Source organism: Primulina tabacum, chromosome 3 (assembly GCF_025594145.1).
Source record: "Primulina tabacum isolate GXHZ01 chromosome 3, ASM2559414v2, whole genome shotgun sequence".
In the NCBI taxonomy this organism is placed as follows: domain Eukaryota; kingdom Viridiplantae; phylum Streptophyta; class Magnoliopsida; order Lamiales; family Gesneriaceae; genus Primulina; species Primulina tabacum.
The window spans coordinates 27984562-28005369 of record NC_134552.1 but is presented as its reverse complement, the minus strand read 5'-3'; the positions used below and the strand labels follow the sequence as shown (position 1 = coordinate 28005369).

The window sequence follows — 20808 nt, the reverse complement described above, 5'->3', positions numbered from 1 at the left end:
GAACACTGTCTAATTCGGAGGGAATACGCTGGATGATCCGAACACTCAAATCGCCGACTTCTTAGAAATTTGCGATACTTTTAAATTTAATGGAGTTTCAGATGATGCTGTTAGACTACGTTTATTTCCATTCTCTTTGCGTGATAAAGCTAAATCTTGGTTGAATTGTTTGCCTGTAGGGTCAATCACAACTTGGGAAGACATGGCTAAGGCATTCCTCTTGAAATACTTTCCTCCATCGAAAACCATGAAGCTGCGAGCGGACATAACCACCTTCTCTCAATTTGAGCAGGAGTCACTCTATGAGGCGTGGGAACGCTACAAAGATTTATTGCGAAGATGCCCACACCATGAGTTTCCTCTTGGGTTATTTGTCCAAACTTTTTACTATGGGTTAATTTCCTCTAACCGTACCATGATAGATGCTGCGGCCTGTGGAAATCTGTTGAGAAAAACGACCGAGGAAGGATACGAGTTACTGGAGGAGATGGCTGCTAGCAGCTATCACCCTCAATCTGAGAGGAACACTCAGCGAAGGAATGCAGGAGTACACCAGGTAACTGATTTTTCAGCTGTCACTGCACAATTAGAAGCACTTAACAGAAAAATAGACAGCATGAACGTAAACGGGACAGCAATGCGCCTGCAAGAGATATATTGTGAAAAATGCGGAGGAGAACACTATGTTAAGGACTGTCAAGACAGTGGTACTTTCTATGTGAATGAGGAGGCACCGGTGAATCAAGTGGGGATTCAAAACTGTCTGAGGAATGATCCTTACTCAAGTACATACAATCCTGGATGGAGACAACACCCCAAATTCTCATGGGGTGGTCAAGGCAGTCAGACTCGACCACAAGGAGGACAGCAGTACAGTAAGCAACCGATGTATCGACATGATCCTCGAGAAAAAAAGTCCAATTTGGAGCAGATGATGTCCAAGTTCATTTCAGCCACCGAGACTAGACTACAGAATCAGGAAGCATCGATAAAGGGGCTAGAGAATCAGATTGGGCAGTTAGCGAAGATGATAGCAAGTAGAGAGCCAGGCACCTTGCCAAGCAACCCTGAGACTAACCCGAAAGAGCAAGTGAAAGCCATAGCATTGAGGAGTGGAAAAGTGCTTGAACAAGAGGAAAAAGAAAAAGAGATCAAGGAAAAGAAGCGGTTGGTACGCACACAGGTAAGTTCTCAAACTCTACACCAACACCCACTGCACAATCCAAAATTGTTATACCTCCTCCTTTTCCTGCAGCATTGAAAAAAGCAAAACTTGATGCGCAATTCGGTAAGTTTCTTGAGGTATTTAAAAAATTGCACATCAATATTCCTTTTGCTGATGCCTTGATGCAAATGCCAAGTTTCGCTAAATTTCTGAAAGACATCTTAACTAATAAGAGGAAGTTGAAGGATCACATGATAGTAAAATTGACTGAGAAGTGCTCTGCATTGGTACAAAACAAGATCCCACCAAAGCTAAAGGATCCAGGGAGTTTTTCTATCCTTTGCATGATTGGTGATGTTGCTTTTCCTAAAGGTTTATGTGATCTTGGTGCGAGCATTAATCTTAAGCCTTTATCTGTATTCAGGAAACTTGGATTGGACGAGCCTAAACCGACACAGATGTCCTTGCAACTAGCCGACGGATTCGTCAGACATCCACGAGGAGTCAAAGAAGATGTATTGGTGAAAGTGGGAAAGTTTACATTTCCTACAGATTTTGTGGTGCTTGACATGGAAGAGGATAGGGAGATGCTTTTGATTTTAGGGAGACCGTTCCTTGCAACCGGAAAGGCCGTGATTGAAGTGCAAGAAGGGAAGTTGAGATTGTGAGTGGGGAAGGAAGAAATCACTTTTAATGTTTTTAACGCTCTTAAGCACACACTGCACACTAATGATTGTTTTATAGTTGATTCATCGGATTCACTTGTGTGTCAATTTGTGCAGGATGCTATGAAGACCCATTGGAAGCCACGCTCACCACTGAATTGAAGGGGGATGAACTTGATGAAGAAAAATCTGCAAGAGTGGCGTACTATAATGCCAACCATCAATGGAAGAAGACAGAAAGGATGAAATTGGAGGACATGGGGGATCGAAGAGATTTTACCACTCAGAAGTCAAGCATTGAGAAACCGCCGACATGTGAGTTCAAACCACTGCCTCCACACCTGAAGTATGTGTACGTAGAGCGTAAAAAGCTAGCACCCGACAAGCGCATTACACCAAGAGAATTTAAAGAAGGCAAAGCGGTGCTCCTGCACAACTCCAAGTTGCGCTTATTTCCTCGCAAGCGCAAGTCAAGATGGACGGGCCCTTACAAGATCACCAAAGTATTCCCCTCGGGAGTATTAACTTTGCGAGATGGGAAAAATGAGCCGTTCACAGTCCATGCTCAACGACTGAAGCATTATTTGGGTGGTGCAGTGGAGCCACAAATTGGAGTCACTCGATTCCAAAATAATCAAAGCTGAGAGGAACCGACAGTCAAGCTCTCGACTATAAATTTAGAACTACCCCTCTCTCCCTTATCTTGCATTTAATTCGATTTTATTATTTTCTTTTTTTTAGAGTTAGTCAGTCTTCTTATTTTAATGTTAGTTTTAGGCATCATCAACACCGGAGCACGATGAGGAGGAGCCTTGATCAGGGGAGTTCACTGTTTCCCCTTCTTTACATTTTTATTGTCTATTGCATTAATTTTTTTTTTCTATTTGTTGCTGCATTCGTGCTTTATTTTTGCATTTGTTTTTGTGTCCCCTTTTGTGTTTGCATGTTTGGGTTTCGGTTTTTTTGTGCAATGGGGACATTGCACACCTTTAGTATGAGGGGGTCGTTTTCGTAGTTGTCTTGCATGAGTGTCAGATGATGGTGAAACTAGTAAATTGGTAGCCAATGATGCTTGTGGGATAAATGAACTGCATGTTGCTTAGTCTTATCACTCGTTATGAATCCCTAGGTGAATTGAAATCTTTTTATGCACACATAGTGGATTTTGATAGTGGTGTCGATGTCAGTTACGTTCAAAATAATCTGTGAGGGGAACTGGAGAAACATAAGATTCGAGTAGAACTTGAATGAATTTCTGTTGAAATAAGTGACTGACCAGTAGCATGAACTCGTGTAGAAAATCAAACGTATACCTCAAATACCCTTCATCCCAATCGTGCATAGGACCTAAAAATTCATCCCTAGGTCAGATAAATGAACATACCCTATATCCCAAGCCTAGGGAGTACGCATGAGAAAACTATGCACCAAAAATATATATATATAAATAAATAAATAAAAAAGGGAATGTAAGGTGTAGGGGAGCCAAAAAGGGATGAAATCCTATCCCAAGGCTAAAAAGATGGAGATGTAAGGCGTTGAGGAATATCAGAGAAAAAATTCTGACAAGTACATAGTGAAAATGATCTACGTACTCCCAATCTTTCTAAACCACTTGAGCACTTATGGCTATTAACTACCTACATTTTGTTGTTCAACTATGAAACTGTACCGCTTTATGTGTTTACTGATTGGTCCCGAATAGAAACAGAACTCAGGAGAGAGAAACTTGTGTTGACTTGTCGATTCGACGACCCACATGATTTGCAAATAATACTGTCTGAAACACAAGCTAGAAAAATCTACAGCACACACGACCATACTTTGTGGAAAAATACCGATGTTTTGTGATGTTTTAAAAGGGGTATTAATGGATGTGTGTTTTGACTAATTGGATGTGGTTCACAAACCCGCTGAGGCAGGAGATGTCAGTTCGCTACTTCGCCATCAATCTAGTTATTTTAATACGTTCACTTTGTGTTTGTTACTTATTTTAGTTGTAATTTGTAACCTATTTTGCTTGAGGACAAGCAAAAGGTTAGTATGAGGGGGTTGATAGACGTGGTTTTTACATGTTTTATTGCATTAGTTTGTGTGTTGTTGCATTATGCATGCGTACATTTCATTTACATTTTGTTCATTTTAGAGTAAACATTTGCATTTGATCATGCCTCACTCGTGTGTGACAAATTTGCAGGAAAAATGACCGGAAAACCGAATCTGGAGCAAAGTGCGCAAGTCAAGAAGAAAATGGCAGAAAGGCTGGCGCTCGGGCGGTAATTTTCTACCGCCTGGGCGCAAGATTTAATTTCCGAAGTCAACTTACAGAAGACTCGGGGCTCGGGCAGTAATATTCTACCGTCCGAGCACGAATGCGGCATTCCCCAAGAGAAATTACAGAAGATGTGGCGCTCGAGCGGTATTATTCTACCGCCCGAGCGCCGCTTATTTTTGGAAATAATCCTTGGCCGATTCCTTACCTTATGTTGTGGATGGGGATGATATGGAAAGGGGGGTTGGACGTTTTTAGGGGCATTCAAACTTCATTCATCAGCCACCGCAAGCTTTGGAGAGGATTTTTGCGCTTGGATTGAAGATTCGAAACTTTCCGGGCGTTGTTCTTCGCAATTTTCGTCAATTCTAATATTTCTAATTTAGTTTTTATCTCTTAAACATTGTTGTGTTTATTTCAATCATGAATTCTAGTAGCTAAACTTTAATATTTGTTGGGATTCAAGGGGATCCTACCCCAAACTTTGATATAATTAATTTACATATCGATTTTTGATGTATTCTTGATTATACTATTGTTTTATCGTGTTGTTAAAGCGTAGCTAACTTTAATAACAATTTTATATTGCGAGTGATTTCGAGAGAATAACTTGTGATAGGAACGAGTAGTATAATCTGGGGATCTACAATTTACATAGATATATGAAATTGGATAGCGCCGATAGTTATAGTCCTAAGGGTCGAAAACTAGGGGGTTACATAGATCGACATGCAATTCGCTCTTGATAAATAATTAAAGACATTTAATTACTTCATTGAGTAGAATTGGTTTGGCATAGCTCGAGAGAGTGTGTTCAATTGAATAGGAAATTCTGTCGGAAGCGTATAATCATTATCGAACGAATTAATTAATTAACGAGGGATAGGTGAACCGAAATTCCCAACAAATCCATTTCTCATTGAATTTTAATCAACCATTTTAGATATTACATTTCACTACCCAATTCTTGAATCATTTTATTTGCGTATTTATTTGAGCATAGTAGTAATAATTATTCAATCAATTTTCGTTGCTAAAGATTTAATAACTGGAAATAATAATTGTCAAATACAGTCTTCAGTGGAACGATACTTGTATTCACGTACATTATACTATTACTTGACATCGTGCAGTTGCGATTAATTATTGAGCATACAAAACTATATTTTTATTAGGGATTTCATAGTGCAAGTTTTGCTCAATCAGATTTGCTGCTGAAGAATAAGGGGAGGCTGCTGTTGGGAAGGGAGGGACGGATGCTAAGGGAAATTTAGGTTTAGTTTTTAGTTGGGTAGTGTTTAAGTTAAGTAAACATGTACTTATGTGCCTTTAATTAAAATTTAAAGGGGTTAAACGGGATTTGGGCCCAATAAGCATTATAATAAAACCAATAAGCCCAATAACATTCTCGAAAAATATTTCGTTTTGGTACATTTTTGAAAATATTGCCCGAACCCTCAAAAAGTCTCTGAATCTATAAAATTTGTGTATCGATTTAAATACAGTCCGACGAGTAAAAATACCCAACCAAGGCCCATTTTCGAAATTCTCCCTTAAATACAACTTGTATTAAATAATTAAAATTAATTATTCAATAAAAATATTTTTTTCGTGATTGTCCCCGGTCTCTGTTACCCGCTCGAGCACGAAATGCAACTTAAAACCCTAATGCATAAAACTTTCAAATACCCATGCAAAAACACCTAACCATGTAACATTTATGCATTAAATGAATAAAAATCATTAAAAACATATTTTTATAAAACTCTAAATTGCATGAAATCAGGTTACATAGCTCGAATTTCCTAAACCTGACAATTCTCCCCCCTCCCCCTTAAATTGAATTTCGTCCTCGAAATTTAAAACATACCGAATAATTCCGGGTAGCGACTCTTCATCTTGGTCTCCGTCTCCCAAGTAGCCTCCTCCTCGGAATGATTCAGCCACTTGACTTTGATCATGTAGATCACCTTGTTCTGGAGCCTCATCTCCTGCCTATCCAATAACTGAGTGGTTCTTTCCTCGTAAGACAGGTTCGGTGTCAGCTGAAGTGGCTCATAGGTAAGCACATGTGAAGGATTCGACATGTACTTTCGCAGCATGGAGACATAGAACACATTATGAACTCCCGCCAGATTCGGAGTAATGCAACTCTGGAAGCGAGTTTCCCAACTCTCTCTAGTATCTCAAACGACCCTATGTATCTCGGACTGAGATTGCCTTTCTTCCCAAATCTCATCACATCCTTCATCGGTACGACATTCACTAATACATAGTCTCATACGGCAAACTCAAGATCTCAGCACCGCTGATCTGCGTAACTCTTCTGCCGGCTCTGATTATTCTTCATCCTGTCTCTGATCTTTACCACTAACTCTGCAGTCTGACTCACGATATCCAGCCCTAACTCTGCTCTCTCTCCTATCTCATCCCAGTACACTGGGGACCTACACTTCCTCCATTACAATGCCTCATAGGGAGCCATACCGATAGATGCCTGGTAGCTATTGTTTTACGTGAACTCCACAAGAGTAACTCCGGTTCCCAGCTGCCCTGGAAGTCAATCATGCAAGCTCTAAGTAGATCCTCCAGAATCTGAATCACCCTCTCTGACTGTCCGTCAGTGTGAGGATGGAAGGAAGTACTGAATAGAAGCTTAGTACCTAATGCCCGATGCAAACTCTTCCAGAATGCAGACGTGAATCTCGGATCCCTGTCTGACATGATGTACACTAGAATCCCATGCAGTGTGACTATCTCTCTGATATACAGCTCTGCGTACTGAGTCATGGTAAAAGTTTTCTTGATCGGTATAAAGTGAGCTGATCGACGATCACTCAAATGGCATTATATCCTCAAGTCGTCCTCGGAAGCCCTATCACAAAGACCATAGTAATATTCTCCCATTTCTACTCGGGAATAGGGATGGTCTCAGCTACCCTGCAGGTCTTTGATACTCTGCCTTGACCTGCTAACACGTCAAACACTCTGAGAGTAAACACAAAATATCCCGTTTCATGCCCGTCCACCAATAGAGAGGCTGAAGATCCTTATACATCTTCGTACTCCCTGGATGGATGGAATACGGGGTGCTGTTGGCTTCGCTCAAGATATCTGCTATCAGGAAATCACTGCTTGGAACCCATAGTCGGCCCATATATCTGACTAGGTCATCCACCACTGTATACAACCTTCGGCCCTTAACCTCATCCCTCTGTCTCCATTCCTGTAACTGCTCGTCAGAAATCTGTTCTGCCCGAATTCTGTCTCTATGTTTCAACTGCACTTTCAAGGTAGAAAGACTAGGGGGGCTACCCCTGGTATAAACTGCAAGCTCGAACCTCAAAATTTCTGCCTGCAACGGTTTCTGTACTGACAACTGAGTGATCACTACAGTCTTCTTGCTCAAGGAATCTGCAACTACATTAGCCTTACCCAGATGGTAGCTAATGTCGCAGTCATAATCTTTCACTAGCTCTAGCCACCTCCGTTGTCTAATGTTTAGCTCTTTCTATATGAAGAAGTCCTTCAGGCTCTTTTGATCAGTGAAAATCCGACACTTCTCCCCATAAGATAATGCCTCCAAATCTGCAGGGAAAAAACCACTGCCGGTAGCTCGTGGTCGTGAGTCGGATAATTCTGCTCATGAAACTTCAACTGTCGGGATGCATAGGCAATAACTCTGTCATGCTGCATCAGAACCGCGCCCAAACCAAGCTTCAAAGCATCTGTAACAACCACAAACTCTCCTTGCCCTGGTGGCATAGCTAGAACTGGTGCCGTAGTCAACACATCCTTTAGCCTGTCAAAACTCTCTTGACACTCCAGTCCCCAAAGAAACTTGGCATTCTTCTTCCTCAAGGCGGTCATAGGCATGGAAATAGAAGAAAATCCCTGAATAAACTTCCTCTAATATCCAGCCAATCCCAAGAAGCTACGGATCTCTGTCACGCTCTTAGGTATTAGCCAATTTCTGACAGCCTCAACTTTACTGGGGTCGACCTCTATACCATGCCGATATACAATGTAGCCCAATAATGTCACTCTGTCTAGCCAGAACTCGCACTTACTGAACTTGGCATACAGCCATCTGTCATGTAAAGTCTGTAGTACGGTCCTCAGATGCTGACTGTGCTCCTCTATGCTCCTCGAATAAATCATGATGTTGTCAATGAAAACTATGACGAACTTATCCAAATATGGCTGAAACACGTGATTCATGAGATTCATGAAGATCACTGGCGCGTTAGTCAGATCGAAGGGCATCACCAAGAACTCATAGTGCCCATAACGCGTCCTGAATGCCATCTTATGCACGTCAGACTCTCTTACTTTCATCTGATGATATCCAGATCGGAGATCTATCTTAGAAAATACTAATACTGCCTGAAGTTGATCAATAAATCATCGATCCTGGGTATTGGATACTTGTTCTTGACTGTGACACGTTTCAGCTCCCGGTAGTCAATGTAAAGCCGCATGCTGCCATCATTCTTCTTAACAAATAGTACCGGTGCGCCCCATGGAGAAACGTTAGGGCTAATGAAACCCTTATCTAGCAAATCTTGCATCTGATCCTTCAGTTCTTTCATCTCTACAGGTGCTAGACGATAGGGTGCCTTAGATATAGGCACAATATCTGGCATGAGCTCTACAGAAACTCCACCTCCCTGTCTGGTGGAATGCCCGAAACATTGTCAGGGAAAACACTGGAGAAATCTATGCCCACTTCGACCTCCTCTAGCCTTTGACTGACTAGCTCGGTCACTGTCTCAATACTGGCCAAGAATTCCTGGCAGCCTCTCCTCATCAGCTTCCTTGCACAGATGCAAGAAATGATGTGCAACATTTGCTGATGTCAGGTTGCCTCAAATACAAACGGTTTAATGCTGGGCGGTCAGACAGATACTATGTAGAGCCCAAAATAAATACACGTAAATACCATGCATTTATTTAATTGTTAAATTATTTATTTAAGTTTAAAATGATTTATAGCGATACATGATCTATTTAAAACTCATTATTTTAATTAATTATGTTTATGTGATGCATGTTAAATGTTTTCTTGAGTTTCATGTTTCAGGCGATTATTCGATGCGGGATCGAGGAAAAGAGACCACACGGGAATGAGAGAGATTCCGAGACTGTTCAATGTAATGTATTGTACAGTTGAATAGGGCTTAAAAGATTTGACATGTACTACTCATATCACGAAGGTGCATCTTATTTTTGGTAGCTCATCACATAAGAACTCCAAAGTTAAGCATGCTTGATTTGGGCCAATTTTTGGATGAGTGACCTCTTGCGAAGTTTTCTAGGGTGCGTGTGAGTGAGGACATAAGCACGCTGAAAAGACTCGTCTTGGTACAGTGAGGACAGTCGTAAAATCGTGGGTGTTACAGTTGGTATCAGAGCCGACCTCTCTTAGTACGGTGTGGTTCGGGGACGAACCAAGCGGAAGCTGGTGGGCATGTGAGGCCCGGGGCTGAAGAGGGGGGGGGGGGGGGGGTGATCGCCGGTGCCATGAGGTTGCACGGAAAATGAGCGGCTCTTGGCAGGCTTCTAGGTGGATATTCAAAATTACTGATTTAACCCAAGTGTTCCTCGAAAGTTTCGAATTAAATTCCCAAAATTTTTGGAAATTACAATTTTGGCCCTTAAAGTTTCGAAAATCACGTTTTTGTCCCACAATATTACGAATTTATCACCAAATAATTCCTTAAACTTTCGAATTTTAATCATTTGATCCCCCCAAAATTTCGAAAAATTCGACGAAAACCCTGAAATTTTGATTTTTGCAAGTAAGTCCTTAAAATTCCTAACTCATTTAATTCAATCCTTAAGTCCAACTAGGTAGAACATGCAACCTAATTTATTCTAGGTTCTGAATTCCAAAGTAGCTCAAAAACCAACAATAAAATCCTTGCATTCGAGGCAGTAAATAAATGGACTTTTAAACGTAAAGGTTACTGGTGATGTAACGTCTCAAAAATTTGAAGGTTCACGTGAACCACGTATATGCAAGTTACCAAATTCTTTATGTATTTTATTAAATTGTTTTAATGCATGAAATGCATTTTTATTGCATAAAATATTTATTTTAATTTATTGGTTATTTAAAGTTTTATGCATTAGGGTATCAAGTTGCATTTCGCACTCGAACGAGTAATGGAGACTAGGGGATAATCAGGAAAAATATTTTTATGGAATAATTAATTTTAATTATTTAATTTAAGGTGTATTTAAAGGAGAATTTCAAAAATGGGCCTTGGTTGGGTATTTTTACTCGTCGGGCCGAATTTTAAATCGATACACAAATTTCAGCGTGTCGGAGAACTTTTTGAGGGCTCAGGCAATATTTTAAAAAACATACCTAAATGAAATATTTTTCGGGATTGTTTTTTGGTTTGATGGGTTTGTTTTATGATTAATGGGCTCAAAACCCTTTTAATCCACTTAAACTTTTAACTTAGGACCCGTTAGTAATTTAATTAGCATCTAAACTAAACCCTAGGCCTTTTTTTAATGATTGGCTGCCCACTTCAATTTCCATCAGCCATTCTCACGTAAAAAAAATCAACAGCTCCTCTTCTCCATTCAACAGCTAGTCACGGCCCCTCATATTTTCAAGAAAACTTTTTCCCTGCCTCTCTGGTTCACATCACGTGCGTAGATATTTGAGTTTTCAAGCATCTAAACGTCAAGGAACGCTTTGTATCATCCTTTTCTCATCATTCATACTGTTTTTATGCTAATTCATGTGCCATGTATGTAAATTTCATAGAACAAGCATGATAAAAACGTCATTGATACGGTTGCTCATGAAAACACATATTCTTGCGCATAACTCACGTTTTCTTGCATTATTGTGCAAGGGGGCTGCTGATTTTCATGCTAGGGGCTATACACGTTGAGTAAAAGGATGTCAAGATGCTGGAGTCAAGTTTTAGTCTGGATATATTGAGGACCGTTCGGTACTAGATGTTCGATTGAGCGGATTTAGCTAGATCAAGAATTTTGGGCGTGTATGCTTGCATGGCTCGATCCCAGCTAAGGAGCCGATCCTCTTGGGTCCGTGACGAGGTTAGGAGAGGGCTATGAGTGGCTGGTCGTGGTTCATAGGCTGTTCGAAGGGTGTGGCACTAGGGTGGTTCTTGATTGGTTCAGTGTATGGTATTGAGAGTGGCGCAAGGCCACGAGTTTGGAGAGATAATGGCATGGTCAAGTCAGTCCAGAAGAGGGGTCCTTGGCTCGATCTTAGTCCTAGGGTGCGGGTCGAGGACTGGAAATGTCGGCATGTAGGCTAGGTTAGAAAAATTTCAAGATCTGGTGCTTTAGGGTTTCGAGCACGTATGTGCAGAAAATTCCAGCGACTTTTGTGTACTGTTCGAGGGTCTTATAGGGTATGTGGTTTAAAGGCTGGTCATGTAGGTTTAAGTCACAGTTCAAGTTGGGAAAAATTTGGTTAAGTTTCGGGTTGATTCGGGTCAAAATCGGAATCCCGGTCCAAGTTTTAAAACAAATCGATTAAGCTTTGTTATGGGCTCGAGTTTACGTCTGATTAATGCTTATAAATATGTTTTGGGATCTTTTAAGGAGTTTGGTAAGTTTCGAGTCGAAATTTAGAGGCTCATGGGTAAAATGGTCATTTTGGATTTCCAGGGACAAAATGGTCATTTTGCAGACGAGTTGAGATTTTAGTCATTGCAGCACCCTGATCAAAATTTAACATGTTTTTACAAGTTTATGTATCACGAACATGATTTTTATGAAATTATGATAATGCGTTGCATGCTTGATTTTAAGGAAAAGCTATCTATATTCATGATTTTGATAAGTGATGAAAATGATGATGTTGTCGAAGGATGGGACTTGGTTGTGGCTGACAAAATATGTATACGATGAGCTGAAGCCAAGGCTCACTGGACAGGTAATGTTTTCGCTGATGCCCCCACCGCTGGGTACCACGGTTATATTAGATGGATCTATCGAATAGAGCTGATACGATAGAGCTGATACGAAAGTCACGACTAACAAACTGAATTCAATCAAGAAAATGTATACATATATGATGTTTATGATGAGACATTTTTGGACACGTTATGCATTTATACCATATGTTTATGTTTACATTTTTAAGATCATGAAACGTATTTTTATTACAGTATTTTTTAATTTTGCTTGTTATGTATATGTATTCGTTATAACATTATAGGTGTGTTGAGTCTTTAGACTTACTAGGTGTGAATGATGTAGGTGAGCATTTTTATCAGGATACTGGAGGTGCCGAAGACTAAGTAGTCGGAGTTGGATGTGCGTACGCAAACCCGAGGACCTTTCATTTCTTCCGCATATAATGTTTATGAGACATGGGTTTTGAATCTTGTTACGTTGTCGATTCATCAGACTTTGGTTATCCCATCGAGTTTTTTTTTAAACCCATAGACTAGGAGATTGATTTCTTTTTAAAGATTTAACTAATTGCAGTTATTTTTATTCAAAGGTTGGATGACCTTTTAAAAGCATGTTTAACTTATTTAAATGTTTTGAGCGCGTGTATTTTCCGCCTTAGCTTTAAAAAAAATGTTTCAATATAATTTTTAAAAATGAGCAGACGTTTCAGTTGATCAACGTAGAGTCTGGCTCTGCTCTGCCTCCTCGGAATGCATCACGTAGGCCCTGCCAGTAGTGGGGCCCTGATTCCTCGAGCAATCAGCTGCTTTATGGCCCTCTCTTTCCATATGACACACCTGAAAGTCCCCAACATACACTTGCCATAGTGAAGTTTGTTGAACTGTTTTCACGGCAGTCCTCCCTCCGGCTTAGGAGCCCTGGTGCCTGAGGTGGCCACTGCTGTCCCGGCCTCTTGAACTGAACCTGGGGCTTCTTTTGCCCCTGCTGCCTCTGTGGCCCTGAATACTGCTTCTTCTGCGGCTGTGTACTAGCCTGAGTACGATGCCTCTTCCTCTGCATCTCAAATCGATGTCCCTCAGTGCCTGCTCCGCCTGAAAAGCACATGCGGTGGCCTCGTCATAGCTCGCCTTCCTCATCAACATAACATCCTGGAGCAGGGTGGGTCTCAGTCCATCCATGAAATTCCTCAGCTTCTGGGCTACATCTCTAGCGATAAGGGGCACAAATTGACAGCCCCTGTCGAACTTCCGAATAAATTCGGCCACAATCGAGTCCCTCTAGCGGAGACTCATGAACTCCCTCGTTAGGCGACCCCTGACATCAGCTAGGAAATACTTGCCGTAGAATACCTCCTTGAACTGATCCGAAGCGAGAGTATCCAAGTTCAGCCTGTGCACTGCTCCCTCGCACCAAAGGGATGCATCATCTCTCAACATATATGTGGCGCACCTGACCCGGTCGCCATCCCTCATATACAAATACTGAAAATGTAGCTCCAAGGAACGAATCCAACCCTCTGCCAAGAATGTGTAAGGACTGTATATCGTATTATCGTAAATAATAATTTGATTATCGATACTTCATGAGATTGTTATGTTATTAGAGAAAATATGTTTCATAATGAATGATTGTAGTAGTGATTGAATTGTTTTTGAGGAATATGCTAAACCACAATAGAGAAGTGACATATGTTATGGTTTTCAACATAATTATCTGAGTATTAGTTCAAATGAAATGGAAAAATATTTCATTAAAAAGCTAATACATAGTACTACAAATTTTATGTTTTGAGTTTTGTCCAAATCCATTTGGAAATAGGGAAAAACTCATCCCGAAGCGTATCGTGTGCATTGAAGTTCTACACTGACTTATTTTGGGAGAACGAGCATAACTTTTGTGTCCGATATCCAAATTGAGTGAGGTTGGTGGCAAATTAAAGCCAAGACATATATCTACAATTTCCCATTGACCACTTTTGCTAATTCAAAACCTAGCGTTCCTGAAAGAACATGGCGCGCTAGGGCGCTACTTATTGTGTGCCCCAGCACGACATGATGAAGGCTTGGGGACAGAACCCGGCGTGCTAGGGTGCTACTTTATTTCAGCCCCAGCGTGGCATTGTAAAAGTTTTTGGACAGAACCCAGCACGCTAGGGCGCAAAATCATTATCGCCCTAGCGCGGCATGATAAAAATCGCCCAGACAGAACTTGACGCGCTAGGGCGCAAGTTCTTGACCGCCCCAGAGCGGATGCTTCAGATTTAAGTTGATAAGAATGAGTTCAACGATAAGTTTTCTTATTATTTTCTCTGAACATTCGAAAGAAAGGTGTAAGTCGAATTCTCTCGTCCAAATCTTCCTCGAAACGTTGTCGAAACTCGAAATCAATTATATATTCAAAATTCTCGCGTCGAGAATGTTCTTTTGAGGTAAGTTTCTTCTTGATTCAGAACTTATATTTCTTGAATCGTTGAAATATCATGTATTTGAAGTCGAGATCAATATATGCAATATAATAACCGAAAAGAAACTCATGTTCAAAGTCGGAATTGAATTATGTTATGATTTCAATTTGATATGAATTTTCAAAGTTTCAAAAGCTTTTTGGAACTTAAATTGTTTATTTTCATTGAATTCATTGAGTAAAATAAACATGTTAATTATGTAGATAGCATTTCTGTACTGAAATCTTAAAGCTACATTGAACTGAAAACGAAGAATTGAGGCATGTTGCGATCGAATAACATACGGAAGTTATTTGTGTCATATGATATATGTTTGATTAATTTGACTAAGAATATGTGTCTATATAACTTTTTTTTTTGAGTTGATGTGTTATTCATGACATTCATGATTGGATATCGATGTATAACATAGATATTTTGTTAACACACATCATTTTATTCATACATCGATACATGACATGCACGTTGAGCTATGATCCTTGGATAACTTTATATAATTGGATTTGATTCTGGGGTTTGTGAGCACGATGCTATGTTTGGCAATATGTGGCCCTTAAAACATAGTCATTCATAGCCTCGATGATTGATTGATTGAGATTTGAGAATTGATGGCGCTTTTGCCGATGCTATCATACGATCATCCCTTATACTTGATTGAGGCCGGTGTGCCAGCTCGAGCATTGATTTGATAGCGATTTGATTGGTTCTGATAAATGCTCAGTGGATGGGCATTTGACCTGATATCACCACGACATTCATGCATTACATATCATATATCATTGTGTAGACAAATGTTGTATATATTATGATTGTTCCATATGGAGCTTTGCTCACCCCCCAAGGGGGGATGTTATTGTCTTTGTGTGTGGACAATGGCAGGTACTCCAGGTTATTAGGAGACCAGAAAGGGTACTTCTGGAGGGAGTCATATATGACTTGAGGTTGATTGGTGTATCCCAGTGTATATAAGTATCTATATACCGGGGCATGTCCCGAGGATATAAGTTGTATGTAGTTGATTTTGATAATGTGTGGGCTTATTTCTGATGTGATATGTTTAGATGAGACTTTATTATATACTATTTTTAGTATCATAATTATGGTTATCACATTTTGGGCTCATTGTAAAAAATTTTTTACTCGTTTTCTGGTGTAATTAATAACCCTAATTAAATTGCATTTTAATAACGATTAGGATTTAAGGCCCTCACTGTAGAGCCCAAATTCAGTACACGTAAAACCCATGCATTTATTTAATTGTTAAATTATTTAATCAAATTTAAAATGATTTTTGAGATGCATGATTTATGAAATTACATTATTTTAAATTATTTTGTATTTTTGTGATGCACGTTAAAATGTTTCTCGAATTTCATGTTTCAGGCGATTATTCGATGCGGGATCGAGGAAAAGAGACCGACGACGATATGTGGCCCATTTAAAATGAGGCAATTTATTTTTAAGTTAAGAATGGGGCATTTTTTAGTTTTAGCATTTTAAATCAAAATTTAATTATTTAGTGTTTTTAGGATTTTAAAACTTTTGAAGTTTAGCAAGTGTGCATTTTATTTTAAATTAAGGGATTTTATTAAGTTAAAAGTGGGTTAACATTTTTAATTGTTTGCTAATTTTTAATTAAGCAAGATTTAGTCCTTATTAACACTAAACTCACGCACACACACAAAAAAATCGAACACAAACACACAAAAAATCACATTTCAGAATTTATTTTTTAAAACAAGAAAACCTAGGGTTCATCTAGCAAGAGCAGCCGCCCTTTTCCCTTCAATTTTCCGGCACATTTTCGTTGAGTTTTCTTCAAAAAAATCGTGCCACGTTCGTCTCGGATTAACCTTCGCATCTTCCCCGATTCGGTGTCGTTTCGGTAACGTTAAAGATCTAAAGGCATGTATATTCTTTTATTCTTGCATCAATCTTGTCATATTATACGTTTTGTTGTTTATTATGCGTGAAAATTCATGTATGTTGTGCAAAGTTTGAGCAGAAAATTGTTGGATCGATTTTGAAACGTTTTTGGATCTCAAAACTCGAAATTTGCTGTCATTTTAAATACTGCGATTTTTCGGTCGCTTTTTTGGAAAACCTTTCAACATATAAAACGTAGACCTTTTTGATACCTTCGATTTGACAGTAAATTCAAAATATTTGGATAAGAAATGAATGAGTTATGATTGTTTTTGTGGGACTGCTCAAACTGCATTTTTCTCAAAAATACGTTCTTGATGTGTTCTTGAAGTTTTATGATTGCATGCTTCGTTGGGGATCGACGGGTGATCGCTGTTACATTTAGGTATATTGAGAATGATGTCAGGGTGATTGTTGGTGTTTCGATTAGTGTCTTTAGGCAATTGGTTGAATTAGAAGTCGTAGGAATGGTTTTTGTCGTGTTTACGGATTTGTTGCGTTGCTTGTGATGCGTAGTTGTTTTGGGGCATTTGTATAGGCTTGAATAAGTGGTATAGTATCCAAGGATGGGTTTCGAGGTCTCGATTCAAGGTCGGAATGATCGAGTTATGGAGACTAAGTCACAAGCATAGGAATTCTCGTTGGTTCGCCTCTCCCGCAGGTACACGGACCCGGGGCCGGACCCTTACACGGGGTCGTGCCCTTGTTTCTTTCAAAGTGTCAATATACAGAGCCTACACGGACCCTTAGACGGACCCTGACACGGGGTCCGTGTCCTTATTTCTTTTCGGGTATAGTTTTATAGAGCCTACACGGACCCATAGCCGTATGGGGTCTGTGTACTTCCTTTTTTGGGAAAAAATGTGTTGATTGGTTTGGGGTTCGGTGTCTTGGTTTAGTACGGTGATTAAACGAGGTCAAGTCCCGAGTGATCTAGAATGTCATAAGCTATTTAATTACCTCGGTGGTGAGCACGAGTACCTACGTCTAAGCTATGAAAGTTAAGGGTTTGAACTCATGTTAGTATGTGCAGTAGTGGCCTCAAGTGAGATCCAACGAATCCCTCAAAGCCATTTAAGTATGTTTGACGTGCAAAAGAAAATATTTTTATGTTTTTGAGGTATGCTAAATGTCTTGTGACCAAATTATGAATGGGTTTGGAAGTCGGTGAACGTGGCCGAGGACCTCTCCACCTCGTTAAAGCATGACCGGATTTTGATCAGGATTGAAAAGCAGTAAAGCATGACCAGGGACCAATCTACCCGTTAAAGCATGAACGGGGATATCATGTATGTGGTAATGGACTTTCTCTGCCAGCCTATTACTATGGTTTAGTTTGATCAGGCGTATTTATGTATGGGTCACTTGCATTGAAACACATCTCTACGCAAAATGATGAAGTTCATGTGTGTTCAAGTATGTATGTTGCATGCATGTTTCAAAAAAATTTCATGTTATGGTACGTCTATGTTATGTATGTAAGTTCAAGTTTTTACATGCATGTTCAAGTTTCAAGTATGTACACCATATTTTAAAGATGCATGTGATTTTATTACGTATTACTTGTTATTTCCAGTATATGCATGTTGGGTTTTTAGACTCACTAGACTTGATCGATGCAGGTGAGGATGACTTTGAGGAGACGAGGGGTGAGGACCAGTGAGCTGGCTTGGACTGAGTGGGAGGCTAAACCCGATGACCGCCCATGTTTTTATGATTTTACGCACGACAATTTCTATTACTTTGATCTGATGTTATGGTTTACGATGTTAAACAAGTGTTTTTAGCAAACTTCATTCTCGATCTTTTTATTACAGTTATTTTTTTTATGAATAGTTTATTTTAAACCGAAATTTGAGAGTTTATTTCTTATGTAGGAAAATTTTTATTTTTCCGCAAATTTCAAGTAGTTAAAAAAAAAAAAATACGTTAAGTTTCAGTTGGTATCAGAGCGGTGTTCTTGTAAAGGGTTATGCCTAATGCTTAGTTGCGAGAAGCTCACGAAGCCACACCTCAAGTCTGTAAGTTTTATGATTTTGAATTATTCCATGTATTAAGCATTAAGTCATGATTTCAGCATGTCAATGTTTTAAGTTCAAATTACGTGCATATTATGCTATTGATATTATATTCATGCACATTGGGTTACATGTTGGGTAAATTGTTGGAACAGTATGCCTCCTAGACGCATGATTAATCGGGAAGCAAGGGATGAGGACACAGAGGCTCGAGAGGAGGGGAGAGACGCTCCTCCTCCTCCACCGCCAGATATACAGGCACAGATACTTGCAGGTATGACTCATTTCTTCGCACAGTTTGCGGGGAACCAGGCGGCAGTGGACACGGGGGCGAGGCCCAGACCAGAGGATGTGTACGAAAGGTTTAGGAGGATGAATCCTAAGGAGTTCTCGGGGACTAGTGACCCGATGATACCCGATGATAGCTGAAGGATGGATTAAGTCCATCGAGGTGATTTTCGCTTTTATGGAGTTGCAAGATGCAGATAGGGTCAGGTGTGCCACATTCCTTCTGACAGGGGACGCCAGACTATGGTGGGATAGTGCTTCGGTGTCAGTGAATTTGCAAACACTGATGTGGAATGGGTTTAAAGAGGTATTCTACTCCAAAAACTTCACTGAGAAAGTACAATCCAAACTGACAAGGGAATTCATGACGCTGCGATAGGCATACAGCAGTGTTGCAGAGTTTGTCCGGAAGTTTTAAAGGGGTGTCAATTTGTGTCCCTGATAGCTAATGATGCCCAGGGGAAGCTGAGGCATTTTATGGATAGTTTGCGGCTGATCTTGCGCCGTGATGTGAGGGTTGCTGGTCCGACTACTTATGCCGTTGCCGTGTCTAGATCCTTGGCGGTAGAGCAAGACCAGAGAGACATCGATATTGACAGGCAAGGCAAGAGGCCCTATAAGGCAACATAGCAACCGTAACAGCGACCTCAGTTTAAGAGGCCTTACCAGGGGCAGCCAGGGAAGAAGCCATTTTAGGGACCACCGAAGGGCAAGGGTCCTGTTCCACAGCAGAAGGATCCTCAGAGGCCGAGTGAGTACCCGATGTGCCCGAAGTGCCACCTCCAGCATCCGGGACAGTGTTTATATGGATCGGGCAAGTGCTTTAAGTGAGGAGCCAGCGATCACATGTTAAAGGGGTGCCAACAGTGGAGGCAGCCGACCCAAGGAAGAGTATTCGCCATGCATGCTCAGGAGGCGAACCCAGACACGATATTACTGACCGGTAAACTCATTTAGTTAAGCATCGTATTATTTTGCCCTGAATGTTTTGAATTTGATTTTTGGATTATTAGTGAGTGAGTTAGTATTTTGGTGTCTGGGTGTAAAGATTTCTACTGTGCTTGTGGTTAAGATTAGAATTTTTGGGATATAAGTTTCGTGTTGTGCTATCGTCTCTCATAGAATATTTTCATAAAAAGAGTCGCCTCGAAGGCCTTGATAGATTCAGGGGCCACCCACTCTTTTATCTCATAGACGTTCGCCAATCATCTAGACGTAAAGTCTATTGGACTCAACGTGAGCTATTTAATGACAGTCCCATCAAGGGAAGAATTATCAGCTACTAGCGTCGTCAGAGACATCGATCTCGAACTGCAAGGTCACTTGGTGTATGCCGACCTAATCGTGTTGCCGATGCCAGAATTTGATATCATCTTGGGAATGGACTTGCTGACGAAGAACAGAGTTCTTATTGATTTCCAGAAAAGTCAGTGTTGGTAAGACCTTTGGGCATGGAGATGTGTCTCTTTAAGCCAGCTAGATGGAAGAGTTTCCCTTGCATGATATCTGGCATGCAGGCGCGGAGACTTATGCACAAGGGTTGTCAGGCTTTCTTGGCCAGCATTGTGTCTGCACCTGACGTACCCACTCCGTCAATAGCTAATGTACCGGTAATCAGAGATTTTCTTGACGTCTTTTCGGATGACGTCACAGGCCTTCCACTAGAGAGAGAGGTGGAGTTTTCAATTGACCTTGTGCCAGGCACCGTGCCAATCTCTAAGACACCGTACCGTCTGGCTCTAGCTGAGATGTTAGAGCTCAAGCAGCAGATTCAGGAGCTCCTAGACAAAGAATTCATCCGCCCTAGTTTCTCACCATGGGGCGCACCAGTACTCTTCGTAAAGAAGAAAGATGGGAGCATGAGACTGTGTATCGATTACCGAAAACTAAACAAATTAACGATCAAGAACAAATACCCACTTCCAAGGATCGAGGACTTGTTCGATCAGTTGCAGGGAGCTACAGTGCTCTCTAAGATAGATCTTCGGTCAGGGTATCATCAACTGAAGGTAAAAGATGCAGATGTTCATAAGACAGCCTTCAGGACCAGGTATGGGCATTACGAGTTCTTAGTGATGCCTTTTGGACTGACGAAT

The 20808-nt window shown here is 40.5% G+C and overlaps 1 protein-coding gene across 1 annotated transcript; it reads left to right on the top strand.

The window, feature by feature from the left end:
• Positions 1 to 202: 202 nt before the first annotated feature.
• On the top strand, positions 203 to 2474 carry LOC142538632 (uncharacterized). The gene is made up of 3 exons (XM_075643946.1): positions 203 to 1183; positions 1399 to 1797; positions 1995 to 2474. Exons 1-3 carry the CDS (start codon positions 203 to 205, stop codon positions 2472 to 2474), a joined length of 1860 nt encoding a protein of 619 aa, XP_075500061.1.
• The last annotated feature ends 18334 nt before the right edge of the window (positions 2475 to 20808 follow it).